General features: G+C 37.1%; 1 protein-coding gene across 6 annotated transcripts; it reads right to left on the reverse strand.

The window, feature by feature from the left end:
• Window positions 1-10163: 10163 nt before the first annotated feature.
• On the reverse strand, window positions 10164-14229 carry LOC149836873 (putative inactive poly [ADP-ribose] polymerase SRO2). Of its 6 annotated transcripts, none has more exons than XM_090007166.1 (7): window positions 14016-14229; window positions 12581-13073; window positions 12099-12340; window positions 11866-11966; window positions 11554-11718; window positions 11371-11466; window positions 10164-10854 (listed from the first exon to the last, which is right to left on the reverse strand). In XM_090007166.1, exons 2-7 carry the CDS (start codon window positions 13021-13023, stop codon window positions 10786-10788), a joined length of 1116 nt encoding a protein of 371 aa, XP_089863292.1. In that variant the 5' UTR covers window positions 13024-13073; window positions 14016-14229; the 3' UTR covers window positions 10164-10785. The 6 variants fall into 6 exon arrangements, 4 of the variants coding, with proteins under 4 accessions (XP_089863292.1, XP_089863293.1, XP_089863291.1 ...); XM_090007167.1 differs by having other exon boundaries at window positions 11371-11430; window positions 11554-11721; XM_090007165.1 differs by having other exon boundaries at window positions 11554-11721.
• Window positions 14230-14806: the final 577 nt, after the last annotated feature.

A 14806-nucleotide genomic window follows, 5' to 3' on the forward strand; every position in this document is an offset into this window, starting at 1 on the left:
GCAGTTTGTGCAAGTCACCATGTGATGGGACGTTGCAAGTTAGAACCCCGCTGGTATACGGGTGGTTGAATAACTGTTTGGTTGTTTGAAACAGGCTAGATTGGCTTAAAGGCTGTTTGTAAAAAGGAGGGGGCCCTAATTCCCGAGAATGTGTTGTGTGTTCTCCCTGTAACACAAATTCGCGTGTTCCGGTGTGTACGAAGGAATATCTTGGGATCCATGATAATTCATATGCCAATGTTGCCCACGATGACTTTATAATAAAATAACATATAAAAAGGTAGATATGCTTTTGACGGAAATGTTCTCCTGTAAGATAGATATGCATTGGACGAAAATGTCCTCCCGCTCTCCGTATATAGATTTGCACGTTCCGCCTTTGTTTTTAGCTTGTGCTACAACACATGGCTGCCTTCTCATTTCTGCCTTGTGTTAAATAGAAATTTTTTTCGGGTTCGATCCTACCTTGTGGAGATAACTATAAATCGAACGATTGGTTCGATCATTGGTGGGCGTCAAAGGGGGATTTGCTGGCCATCTCTTTTTACAGTTTTCTCTTCTTCATTTTCGTAAGGCAGTATGGAAAAAAGCAATGACGCACAAACATTCCAACAAGTGCTACTAAGCGTGGTGAGTACCTTTCCATGTCATCATACTATTGTTTAAGAACGTATGTCGTCGTGAGTGTCATTAAAGCGTTGTTTTGTTATTGCAGGTAGATTTTATCGTTTTGACGGTTGAAAACTTGAAGATATTTGTAAGGCGGTGGGATCTTCTAACAAGAATACTTGGTTACAGATGCGAGCAAGGGCCTCTACCCCATCTAGTATCGTCCATTCACTCAGTATATCCAATATAACCAAGTCGCGGTTGTAGTAACATGTATATCGATTTGTCAGACATTGTTTTGTTTGTTAATATTGATTTGTAATATATTATGCTAAATTATCGTATATCAATTTGTAAGATATTATGTTGAATCTAGTGTCGATTTGTGAGATATTGTTTTTGTTGTTAATATCGATTTGTAATATATTATGTTGAATTGTCGTATATCGATTTGTAAGATATTACGTGTTTTCTAATATCGATTTATGAGATATTGTTTTGTTTGTTAATATCTATTTGTAATATATTATGCTGAATTGCAGTATATCGATTTGTAAGATATTATGTGTTTTCTATTATCGATTTGTGAGATATTGTTTTGTTTGTTAATATCGATTTGTAATATATTATGCTGAATTGTCGTATATTGATTTGTAAGATATTATGTGTTTTCTATTGTCGATTTGTGCGATATTGTTTTGTTTGTTAATATCGATTTGTAATATATTATGCTGAATTGTCATATATCGATTTGTAATATATTATGTGTTTTCTAGTGTCGATTTATGAGATATTGTTTTGTTTGTTATTATCGATTTGCAATATATTTTGTTGAATTGCCGTATATCAATTTGTAAGATATTATGCTGAATTTCCATATACCGATTTATAATATATTATGTTGAATTATCATATATCGATTTGTAAGATATTATGTGTTTTCTAGTGTCGATTTGTGCGATATGGTTTTTTTTTTGTTAATATCGATTTGTAAGTTATTATGTTGAATCTTTGATATTGTGATTTATTCAATCGTTTCTTTGATTTGCTTAACTAATCGGTAATCGTTGTTATATGCATCATGAATAAATCATAGTAAACATATGTGTTGGCTAACACAAATTGATATTTTGCTCATGACAGTGTTGAGCATGTCAACTAGTTGCAGTGAAGATGATGTATCTCAATAATTGGGAAGTCATGGAGCAACGGACATTTGTACTATCGACACACCTGAAGAATTGAATATGTGCACTAATGATGCACATGATAAGAAGGGTGCATGCATTGGATTCACTCTTGACTTAAATATTCTAGCAGACGAAATGCAAATCGATAATGAGGTAGACGTTCATGACAGTGCACTTGACAAAGGTAGAGGCACCTCAAGTCTACATGATAGTACACTTGACTTTGTTCCCGTAGAGAGAATGCAGTTTAATAATGAGGAAGCTGCATACAAATTTGATAATGATTATGCCTTAAAACTTTGCTTCAGTGTTAGAAGGTATTCTTGGGCAAAAAATCCACAGGGTGTCATGGTGAGAAAGGCATATGTTTGTTTTGTTTGTTAATATCGATTTGTAAGCTATTATGTTGAATTTCTGTATCGGTTTGTAATATATTTTGCCATATGTACATCGATTTATAAGATTTTAAGTATTTTGTAGAGTCGATTTGTAAGCCATTATGCTGAATTTCAGCATCGATTTGTAATATATTATGTGAAATGTATATCGATTTGTAAAATATTATGTATTTTCTAGTATCGATTTTGTTCACAAAGAAAGAGTTTTTAGATGAAGCCATTTTCATGAATCGTGAGCTACAAAAATAGAATTGTTAATATTTTTTTGGATCACCATTCATGAAAATGACTTCAACCAAAAAGCTATGGAACACGGAAATGGTGTGTGAATTCTGTTTAATAATGTATTATTCGCATGTATAAATCATTGTAATATGTATCATTCACATGTATAAATCGTTGTCTCATCTAGCTTACAAAGCTACAATTTTGATACCATAAGTAAATCGTCGTTGCTCAGTGCTTATACAATTAGTGAAAATCATTGTCTCATCTAGCCTTCATATATACAAATCACTATACATAAATTGTAGTTGAATCGTTGCTTAAAAATCATACTTTGTAGTTGAAAAAATGTCTGCCTAATCTTCGATATACTTCATGACAAATATGCTACAATCGGTATCATCATTCACTCAGTATATGCAATGTATCACAAATCACGGTTGTAGTAACATTCTACCAATTTGTAAGATATTGTTTTGTTAGTTAATATCAATTTGTAAGCTATTATGCTGAATTTTCGTATCGATTTGTAATATATTTTTCCATATGTATATCGATTTGTAAGATTTTATGTGTTTTGTAGAGTCGATTTGTAAGCTATTATGCTAAATTTTTGTATCGATTTCTAATATATTATGTGATATGTATATCGATTTGTAAGATATTATGTATTTTCTAATATCGATTTCGTTTACAAAGACAAACAAAGATATATCATTGTCGCGGTAGTTGCATAAATAGATTTGTACTTTACTAAGTCTAAACATCGTGTCGATTTGGGTACACATGCGTAAAACCCTACAAAATATAAAACCCAAATATAAATATATATAAAACCCGACCCGACCCAACCCATTGTCCAGGTGTAAAACCTTAGTCTATTTAACCTCTCTTCCTCTTTTTTGTGGCAGCGCAACTTCTTCTTCTTCTTTTTTCTCCTCCACCTTCTTCTTCTTCTTCTTTGATATTTTCATCAAACACATATGTATCTTTTAGAGACTCTCATTTTTACAGAAGAGATCACCAAAACATCCATATCATTCATCGTCGAGTTCATTTCCTGCTGCAAAGCTATTCTATGTGTAGTTGTGGATACATCATCTTCAAGAAAATGAGCTCATTAGTAATGACAACCCACTGTACCATTTTTCTCGGACTGAGGTTGATTCTAAGAGACTCTAGCATTGGTGCACTCTTGACAATATGATTCACAAACTTGAGCTCAGGCATTGTCCCCTTGAAGGAGCCAATGAGCTACATCATAAATCGCTTTTAGGTATTTGTCTTCGATATACTTCATGACAAATACGTAAAAGCGATTTATAATGTAGCTCATTGGCTCTTCAAGGGGACAGTGCCTGAGCTGAAGTTTGTGAAGCATATTCTCAAGGTGCACCATTGCTAGAGTCTCTATCAGTCTCAGTTCTAGAAAAATGGTGCAGTGAGCTGCCATTACTAATGAGTTCATTTTCTTGGAGAAGATGTATCTGCAGTTGTACATAAAATCGCTTTGTAACAGAAAATGAACTCGACGATGAACGATATGGATGTTTTGGTGATCTCTTCTGTAAAAATGAGAGTCTCTAAAGGATAGATATGCGTTTGACGAAAATGTCCCCTCATAAATAGCTTTCCACATTCCCGCACCTAGATTGCATTAGAAGCACATCACTATTTGGACGTGGGTTTCATACTGGTAATGATATTTGTTTTCTTTCTTTATTATGGTCATGTATTGTATCTAAGCCAAACCATTGGTCATGATGTATTGTAACTAAAAACTAATATTTTTTATATATGAATATGGTTGTAAATCATGTGGATTTGTAGTTACGAAGTTACAGTGAGAACGATATATCTTTGTGAACAAAATCGATTTGTATTTAAGAAGTTAACTTGATTTGTATCGTTGAAGTAAAACCCAAAATCCTTAAACCTAAAACCTAAACCCTAATCGCTCGTAAAAGCGATTAGAAAATATTGTTAACATAAACATAACAATCGCCCGTAAAAGCGATTAAGAAATATTGTTGACATAGACATAGCCCGTAAAAGCAAATCACGATAGCACATAGCCTTTATACATCATTGTGTAAATCGCGATGGTACGTGTCATTCACTTAGACAAAGCCCATTGTCTAAAAGACAGTCGTCATTGTGTAAATCGTGATGGTATAATGATTTACACAATGACGTCTATGTCGGTCACATCTGAATAAAAATCGCACTGTGCATGAGTACAAATCGTGGTAAAAGTGCATGGTCAATGTTTATGCAAATTGTTTCAGTCGTTTATCAATGTTTGTGCAAACTGTTTCATCCGTTTATCAATGTTGTGCAAATCGTTTCAGACGTTTATCAATTATTGTGTAAATCGCGATAGGAACACAGCGCGTAAAAATAAATCAGTGGCATTTTCACTATACATAACGCTAAACGCTTGTTTGATTTTTATTTACGAACGCCTATCATTACAATGATTTGTTCAGTAACATTTGTGTGTTATACTTATACATAAATCGATATTAACAAAAAAACCACATCTCACAAACTGACACTAGAAAACACATAATCTTACAAATCGATATAAGACAATTCAGTATAATATATTACAAATCGGTATACGGCAATTCAACATAATGTCTTATAAATGAATATACGACAATTCAGCATAATATATTACAAATCGATATTAACAACCAAAACAATATCTCACAAATCGACACTAGATTCAGCATAATATCTTACAAATCGATATACGACAATTCAACATAATATATTACAGATTGATATTAACAAACAAAACAATATCTCACAAATCGACACTAGGAAACACAATATCTTACAAATCGATATACGACAATTCAGCATAATATATTACAAATCGATATTAACCAAAACAATATCTCAAAACATGTGTGCCATATTATATCGATTTTTAAGATATGTCAATTTGCAAGATATTTGTATTATGATTTTGAAACGTGTGCCTACGAAATTTACATTGTTATGATCTGTGCGCTTGAGGTGGTGATTTGCGTATTCAAAACATATGTGTCAGGTGCGTAATTTTGATTTACAGTTGAGGTTTAGGGTTTTAGAGTTTAGGGCTTAGGGTTTTAGGGTTTGGGGTCTAGGGTTAGGGTTAGGGCTAGGGTTTTAGGGTTTGGGGTTTAGCGTTAGGTTTAGGGATTAGAGTTTAGAGTTTAGGGTTTAGGGTTAGGGTTAGGGTTAGGGTTTAGGTTTAGGTTTAGGGTTTAGGGTTTAGGGTTTAGGGTTTAGGGTTTAGGGTTTAGGGTTTAGGGTTTAGGTTTAGGTTTAGGTTTAGGTTTAGGGTTTGGGGTTTAGGTTTAAGGTTTAAGGATTAGAGTTTAGTAATATATTAAGGGTTTAGGGTTTAACGTTAAGGTTTAGTAAGATATTAAGGGTTTAGGGTTTAATAAGATGTTAAGGGTTTAGGATTTAGCATTAGAGTTTAGGGTTTAGGGTTAGGGTTTTAGGCTTTAGGCTTTAGGTTTAGGGTATATGGGTTTAGGGTTTAGTAATATATTATAGGTTTAGTGTTTAGTGTTAAGGTTTAGTAAGATATTAAGGGTTTAGGGTTTAGGGTTAGAGTTTAGTAATATATTAAGGGTTTAGGGTATATGGTTAGGTATAGTAATATATTATGCGATATGTATATCGATTTGTAAAATATTAAGTATTTTTTAGTGTCGATTTGTTAGATATTTGTAGTATGTAATTGAAACCTGTGCGTGAGAAATTTACATTGTAGCGATATGAGGTGGTCATTTGCGTGTTCAAATCGTTGCTCATTTAGCGATTTCTATGAAAATTGCTTCAACGCGTCGTACCTGTAATTAAATAGTTGTCACGTGAATCACTATCGTCAACAAGTATAAATTGCTATTACATCAAACGTATAAACCGTTTTGCTTTAAACGTAAATAATAAATCATAATCTCAATGTTCATTATATTTTGGTACTTTACATAACCCTCATATATATCGGATTGGCGACGGGTGAGGTGGGAGAAAGAGAAACTTTGGGCTTGGGATAAGGGGTGGGAGGCACAACATCGACAAGAAGGGATGGTGGTGGTTGGAGGTTGAGGAGTTGGGAGGCATATGCGACTTGTGCGGTGGCGTTGCTGTTGTCCTCTCCATTTCAGACATCATTATCGTCGGAAAGAGAGAGAGAGAGAGAAAGCGTTTGGGGAGTGATAAGAGGAAATGTCTCTAAAAAAGCCAGTGCAATATAGCTGTTACAAACAGAAAATAAAATATTGTGGCTTTTCTCCCCTGTCAGTTTGAAATTTTAAATCAATATCCTATTCTCAACAGACAACACATAAATTTAACCGCATCATTATATCTTACAACCGCCTCCCAAAGTATATATTATTACAAATTATCACATTCGTTACACAATCACCAACATTACAAGTTGTCGCAATATTTGGCTTCATAAGTAAACATCGTAGTACGATTTAGCAAAATTAAGTACAAATCGAGGTAACTTCATAATTACAAATCGCTATTGTATCAAACGTATAAATCATTACTGCTTCAAACATACAAATCGTTATACAAATCGCACCCTTCATAAGTATATATCGTTGTAACGTTTTGACTTCATAACTAAACATCGTAGTACGATTTAGCAAACTTAAGTACAAATCGTGGTAACTTCGTGAATCATAAATACACATGACTATTGCTTCAAACATATAAATCGTTGTTGCATCGAACGTACAAATCACTGCTTTAAATATACAAATCATTGTATAAATCAAAGCATTCATAAGTATATATCGTTGTAAATCATAAATTGCTACTACATTAAATGTATAAATTGTTGTTGCTTTAAATGTATATATCATGAATCATAAACCGTAAATCGCTACTGCTTCAAACGTATAAATCGTTGCTGCATAGAATAAATCGCTACTACATTAAATATATAAATCATTGTTAAATTCAAACTTATAAATCGTTGTAAAAATTTAGCCTTCATAAGTACATATAATTGTAATGTTTGACCTTCATAAGAATAAATCGTGTGAACTATTTTTCGATGCTCAGAAGGTGGATATCTACAAATCGATTTGTTTCAGTATGAAAATAGGTGTTATTTAGCATGAATAGTACAACAAGTTGTAAGATTTAACATTCAGATTTACAAATCGATTTGTTTATATAAAACTCACTGAAAGGACACAAGTTTTACTAATTCGACAATGGAGGAGAAACACTTAGAAGGTAGATGCAACCAATGGTGGCAATGGTGCTCCGAAACTGCTTCGACGACAACAGACGACAAAAAGGGGTGCTCCGACAGCATCAGATGACAACAAAGTGGTACTCTGGCGGCAGCAGACGACATCAAAGGTTGCATCGTCAAAGGGAGCTCCTATTACAGCAGATGGTGCATCGTCAAAGGGTGATCCAGAACTATAAGGGATAACCCTATCTGGCAGGAGGACGTTTTTGTCCTTTACTCAAAACATCATTTTATGGCACCAATGGCGGGAAAGGGTACTTAGGTCTTTGAAAATGCACCAGACTCCGATGCTAAGTGATGTTGACACACATGGAGAAATGAGCCCCACGTGCTTATATACGTGGTGCTCATTCAGATCCGAGAATACGTACCTGCATGTTCCAGGGGGGAACATATAACCTGTTTCGCTAATTCCCCAGCTCTGTTATTGAAAAAAAAAACTAGCATGAGGAATCTGCCGTCAAGAGAGCGAGCGAGAGAGGAATTACTTCATCATCCTTCTCCTTGAAGTAAGTTGGCCCTTCTATTGGAAGGAATGAATTTGTTTATCATTGTACGAATCTTATTAAGTATCAACCCTCTTCCTCCAATGAAGTTGATAGATAGGATTAATCCCAATGCTTCAAGCCCTTGCATACAATGACAATTATGTGCCATTGTAGGAGGGGAACTTGATCCTCACGTTCTTTTAGGGCATGTTTGATATGTCGTTCCCAGTGGGATTCGACGAAAATCCCATTGGAAACAGCCAAATTCGACAAACGTTGGATGCGGCGGACGACATTCCGTGCGTCCGCAGCATCCATAAATGTTTGTAATTTTCAATACACCTCCCCCCTGTTACAAAAAAAAAATAGGAATGGAGGAGACGGAAAAAAATGCATTGACGGGCGTGCCACGCCTGTCGATGCGTGTCTCTCTATCTGTGCAAGGGCTCCATTGGAGTGGCGGGTGGCACCACCACCTCCGACACCAAGAGGGGGCGTCCCTTCGGCAGTGGGAGCAGTCGACCCTCTCTATCACGCCTAACCCTCTCTCTTAAAACTGTCTCTCTCCTATGTAGCAGCCGAAGGGGCGGAGCGCTCTCTCTCGACAAAGGGGCGCCAACAACCAGTGAAGGGGCGCCAGCTGCCGACGGAGGCAAGCCCGCTTGGCCCCCTTCCTCTTCTTCTTCTTCTCTTGTTCGTTCTTTTTCTTCTTTTGATTTTTGCTTAATTAGGGTTTTTTTCTAATTTCTTTGATGATGATCTTCTTCTTCATTATTCTTCTTTCTTTTTGTATTTTCTTCTTGATTAGTGCTTTCAAGAATCTCCATTGAAGCCTGTTTGGAAGAAGAATTTGTCAATTGTCTGTGGCTTCATTTTCAGGTGGGCTTTTGGAATTATCCCATCTAATACTTGCATTTCACCACAACTACCAGTGTTTGTGTATTTTACTAATAGGATAAAGGAAATGCTAATATTAAGCAAAGTGAGACTGATGATGGGATAGACTGAACTTTTGCTTGCATTATTTGTTATCTGCCACAATTTGCAGGTTTTACTGGTAGTAATAGGAAAACGATAGTATTTACCCAAAGTTTTCCCTCTCCCACATTTTTTGTTCCTTCCAAGACATATACTGGCAGTTTGGCATGACTGCTAGGGTAACTCTCTAAGGTGCGGGAAAAAAAAAAAGTGAAACCCATATATTTTTCTCCTCCACTGAGAAAAGTGAAATCCCTAGGATTTCTATGTTCTACCATTTTCCAATCGAGGGTATCCTTAAAGAAAAAGGATCCAATGGCCATGATTTGGTCCAGAAATAAATTTCTGGTCATGATTTTTTATGAGGCATTCAGAATCAGAGTTTATCAGCAACCACGGAAGTGGCAGTTTGTCTTCTGGTGGTTGTTTGATAACATGATTTCTAATAGAGGCATATGGCAAATACTGTGAGTTAGTTTTCGATGACTTTCATTGATAAATGTATTATTTTTGTGATTTTTATGAACTTATACAGGGATGTATCATAAATATTCATCAATTGAAGGTGAAAGTTTACTCTTTTGCGCCTAAACTTGTGCCCATTCCTGTCAAAACATTGCTAGATCATGAACCTGCTCTGAGCCTGTAACTTTTTGCAATTTCTGTTGCAATTTGTAACATAGCATCTGAGTACATCATCATCAAACAACGGACATTTGGAACATGGCATCCGAGTACAGTCCAAACAAATGTTGAACTTGGAACAGTTGTTACGGAACAAACATAACCAATGTTCAGTTCCATCTCTTTTGTTCATTTCCTCCAACCCTGGACAAGCCATCAAACATACCCTTATGGAAAAAAGAAAAAAGTATCAGCTCTATGCCTGCATTTGGTTTACATCCCAAAGTAGCCCTGTAAACAACTGGAAAGCGTAAACCTCAATCAGGGCGATATAAACCTTGGCATGGCTTAGCAGGAGATGGACAAATTTGATGAACCAGGCATCCATTAGCTTAGCTGGACCGTGCCTAATGGCCCCTGCCAAGCACCATTTGTTTTCAAGTAGGGGAAACCAAATGCCCATATATCTGCTCATTCTGCATCAATACAAAACATGACTAAACATTTGTACCTAAAATAGCAATACCTTCAGCAAATTTTTGCTGCAAAAAAACTACTAGTCAGCTAAGCAACTGATTCAGGAAAACTCTCAGAAAGTTTGGTAAGGAATAATTCCACACAATACAGGGAAATTTGAAGAATCAGTGACCTGTGTTGGTTGCAAGTCAAGGATCCTTCTGATTGGCTCGGCACAAGTCAGCTGGTGCTACTGAGTCGGGGAAACGACCGAGTCAACTAGCTCCTCAATCTTGTAAGCCTTTCCAATGACTAGACCAACTGGGTCCATTCAGAACTCTTAGTTTAAAACTCCACATAAGGTTATAATCCATGTTCCTGTCATTAATTCAGAAAAAAAAATGACACCATTCATTCCTGCAAATATGTACAGAGCTCCAGTCATTTCATGTATCTGCTAAGCTATTTGATTGTTCATGTTCAATGGCACTTGCATATTCAAAAGCTTTTCAACATCCAAATCATCAGAGATCTCAATTTGTCATGGAGTTTCTGGTGCAGACGCTTGTGCTGCTTGAAGAACTCTTTTCAGCTTTCACTTTCTGAAGATCAAACAAAAAAGGGTCATTATGGAGCAGCTTGTGTGTGTGTGTGAGGATGTGTGTTTGTGTGTGTGTTCTTGTGTGTGCAATGCCTAAATCAGAGCGTAAATCATAAACTTTGGCAAGTCATCTAAGTTGAGACACATCAAACAAGCGTGAAGCTGCATGCCAATGCTGTTCTCAAGTAACATGCACATTACCAACAAATTACAAGATGTTTAGTTGTGTGCTTGTGCATTTGCATGTGCATGTATGTCTGTGTGTGCGTGTGCTTGTTTTTCACAAGGCAACCCCCGACAGTGGACCTCCACCTCTTGCATGCTGGAATCAGGATGCTATTGCAGAGACACAGGCAAGACTGATCCAAGTTCTGTCACAGACCTGGACTTAAGCTACGTGTGAATGTACTTTCCCGAAAACATGAAACAATAATCTAAATGTACAATATAACCAGAAAAATGTACAATAACCAGATATGACCGAGATACTCAAGTGTTTATTAAAGAATATTCTCACCTTAGCTCTAGCAAATTTAATGGCTGCAACAATGACTTTATCTCCTGCAATTTGCCTCAACTGCCTCACAAAATTGTCCCGGGTTATTTTCCCATCCTATCATAATCCCACAAAATCTAATAAAGATAATATTTACATCAACTGTAATACCAATGGACGAGAAAAGCATCACTGTCTGGTTACCCGGTATTCACCATACTGCTTGCGAATGGTGCTAATGCTGGTTGGAGGCAACAGATTGGCAAGTACAGAAATTAACTGCACAAATGGCATCCAAGATGAAGTGGGCCCTTTAGGAGGCACCTGCATCCTATTGAAAGCCGCACTAGATGTCAATTGAGCCGGTTGCTGCTGATTATCAAGAGAAACAGAGAGCAAAAAAGCAACCATCATGATTTATCTAAAGAAAGGAACAAAACTAGTTATAATATAACTGAATCAATCTGATTAGCTACTGAAGAATGGATTATTGGAAGCACATAAAAGAGGTCTCACCTTCTTAAAAAGAGAACCTTTCTGTACCTTGTAAAAGGCAGCAGGTGATCGCTTTGATACACGCACAGAGCCCTTCTTCCAGTTGTACCCATCCCAAAATTCTGGAATCAATTGAAGGCAAATATAAACACACAAATGTTTTCCTCTCGAAAATGCAGATTCATAAATTTCTTTAAACTCTGCTGGAAGGGCCAAGATAGAAATAAACAAGTATATTGATGTAAATTACTTACCCTGCAAAGGCAGTGGCACATTGAAGCTTACTACAAACTCTGGCAAAATGTGTGTGTTCATCTGAGTACCCCACATAATGTATAATCCTGGTTTCTCCCGGTTGTCCACACCACAATCAAATTCTTCAGAACTAGGATAAAATTGCTGTGAACCAGGGCGAACCTGTTCTGCATTTCCTAAGAGGACACGACAAAGAACCATGTGCTTGATCCCATTTTCATCCACATCCGAGCACACTGCACTGCAGTTGAACAACTTATTTTGGTTTCACAACATCAACCAGATACTTGTTTATACATATAAAGAGAATATGTTTGAATTTCATGGTACCAATAAATTAAGCGAATGCTTTGTGGGTTATAAATACAAAATGAATGAATGCAGGCTTAGCCAAAGTGGCCATAATTTAAAACTTCTTCATCTAGAACTAGAGAGAAATCGTGAGAAGGAAAGGAATACAATCTTATTTGCTGCTATATACCTCCTAAGAGAGTCTTCCATGGGAGTGAGGTAGATTCCGGATCCAAATGGCACACCACATTTAATTGTCTCAAGATGCACAAAACCATAACGAGTGACTCCTGCAATCACGTCTTTAGATGCACCATACCATGCTCGTTTGATATTATTATGGCCACCATGCTTCTTCGCGATGGCCTTAGAATTCATAGTAAAAATGTCCCTGCGACCCTGTCCTGAAAGGGTACCATGAGAAACACCAGATATAGAGGTGACTTGCACATCTTTTGAATTTTTGCCCATGCCTGAAAGGAATACATTCTTGACGGCCTCATACCTAATATCTTCTCTATCCAAATTGATTAGGTGATCCCCAGAAAAATCAGAATCCAAATACACGTTCGTAGAACCCGTTTCAGTAGATTCTACAGGTGAGAACACTGAACATTTCACGCTATTCTCCATTAATAGATGGAATATTCTTGATTTCCCCGCTCTTACAGCCTTTCACCGACCTGAAGATACAAAAACAAGAACCGGATTTTAGATCAAATGTCAAGGTAAAAACAGGATGTTACAATGAATAACTTAGACCGCAATGTTATTTAAAACTAATCAGGTATAACTAGATGTTTCTTTTAATTGAGACAAGAACAGGATTTTAGATCAAAGGTCAAGGTAAAAACAGGATGTTACAATGAATAACTTAGACCGCAATGTTATTTACAATTAATCAGGTATAACTACATGTTTCCTTTAATTGAGACAACGCCTTCACTGCTAGTTAACAGAAATGAACGGCTCAGTTTGTTCTTTTCCATCCATAACAAAGAAATGATTGTAGAGTCATCGTTCTCAAACCATAGAGTTGAAAGGAAGGAAACCCAAAAAAAAACATCCATGCTAGTCATGCTCTTTTTTTATTTGCAAGCATTTTATATGTCAATTATTTAAAATATAGAAGCCATCAGAACTCAACTCTTAAATTAGTGAATCAAGTTTCATTAACTTGAAGAAAAAATGGGAAATTGCTATCACAAATCATCCATGAAGCTAATATTGTAGGATTCAATAACACCACCATCCCCAAACACCTCCCACCCTTTCCTTCTTCCCTTTATCTTTTTGTTTTTTTTTTTTCCTAGTGCGCGGGGGTGGTGAGGGGAGGAGGACCTGCGGCAGAGCGGGAAGAGGGCTTGTTTGTTTCCATTTTGAAAAATCAAGACTTAAAGCTCCCAGTTGGGATGTAAAGCCCCATATTTTCCACTTCATCAATCATTTCCCATCACAGAGAAAGGTTGTCTATCTTCAAGATTTTCATACAGAATCTATGAAGTTATAGAAAACCAAGACATATCATATAAAAAGTTCATATACTGACAAGAAAAAGGCTCGCGTCAAAGCAGAGTAGATGAACAGAGAGAGAGAGAGAGAGAGAGAGAGAGAGAGATGCCCACCTTCAGTTCTCGCTCTGACCCACCAACCACCAAACACCAAACAAGAGTGCAAGGGAAAAACCAGTCTCTCTCTCTCTCTCTCTCTCTCTTGCTCTTTCCGTCGGTCGAATTTTCCGAGATCATGAAGAGGCCTCCTCCACCGGCAATACGGGAGAGATGATACGCATTCCGCATCGATTCTTCTTCGCCATGGTCGCCAGCTCCGCCTTCCCCAAGTGTCGTTCTTCAACGGTTCAGCCATCATCATCATCATTTATCCATATACGGAGACACAGACTGACGCCGCTTGTTTGCGTTTTGTGCCTCTGCGGCGCAGCCTGTTCCCAACCAAACCGCCCGTTGTTTTGCCTCCCTTTCCTACCCCGCTCCACACGACTGTACCCTCTTCCAACTCCCGCGTTCAACGTTCAACGGTCAACTTGCACCACGGCTTGTGCGCTGTTATTATGGTACCGCCACTCAAGGCCGAACAAAGAGTCACGACTCGGGAGTGCAAATGGATCGGATCCGGTTAGAATTTCAATTCGAGTTCAACATGTTAATGGGTCTCAAAGATCGGGTTCCGAATTGGCTCTTTTCTTTAGACGGATATGTATTCCAATTCGAATGGAATCTGATTTGTTTGTACGTGTATCTGTTGAAGCGGCAATCCCATGGCCAGTTTATGATTCGGATCCATACCTGGTGGATCGAGTTTTCAGAGTCAAAGCACAACCTTTAATAGCTGCTGCTGCCGTGGTAGCAGTGTCCGATTGGTCAAGAGCAAAACGAGACATGAATGGGTCACCTAA

Source organism: Nuphar pumila, chromosome 5, assembly GCF_984573655.1.
Source record: "Nuphar pumila chromosome 5, dmNupPumi1.hap1.1, whole genome shotgun sequence".
NCBI classification, from domain to species: Eukaryota; Viridiplantae; Streptophyta; class Magnoliopsida; order Nymphaeales; family Nymphaeaceae; genus Nuphar; species Nuphar pumila.

Coding starts and splice junctions, on each gene's coding strand:
- LOC149836873 (XM_090007165.1), bottom strand. CDS start 13,023: ATGGAGAATAGCGTGAAATGTTCAGTGTTCTCACCTGTAGAATCTACT. Junction 11,967..12,098: donor TGTGCCACTGCCTTTGCAGG/GTAAGTAATTTA, acceptor AATTGATTCCAG/AATTTTGGGATGGGTACAAC. Junction 10,855..11,370: donor TTAAATTTGCTAGAGCTAAG/GTGAGAATATTC, acceptor TTTGATCTTCAG/AAAGTGAAAGCTGAAAAGAG.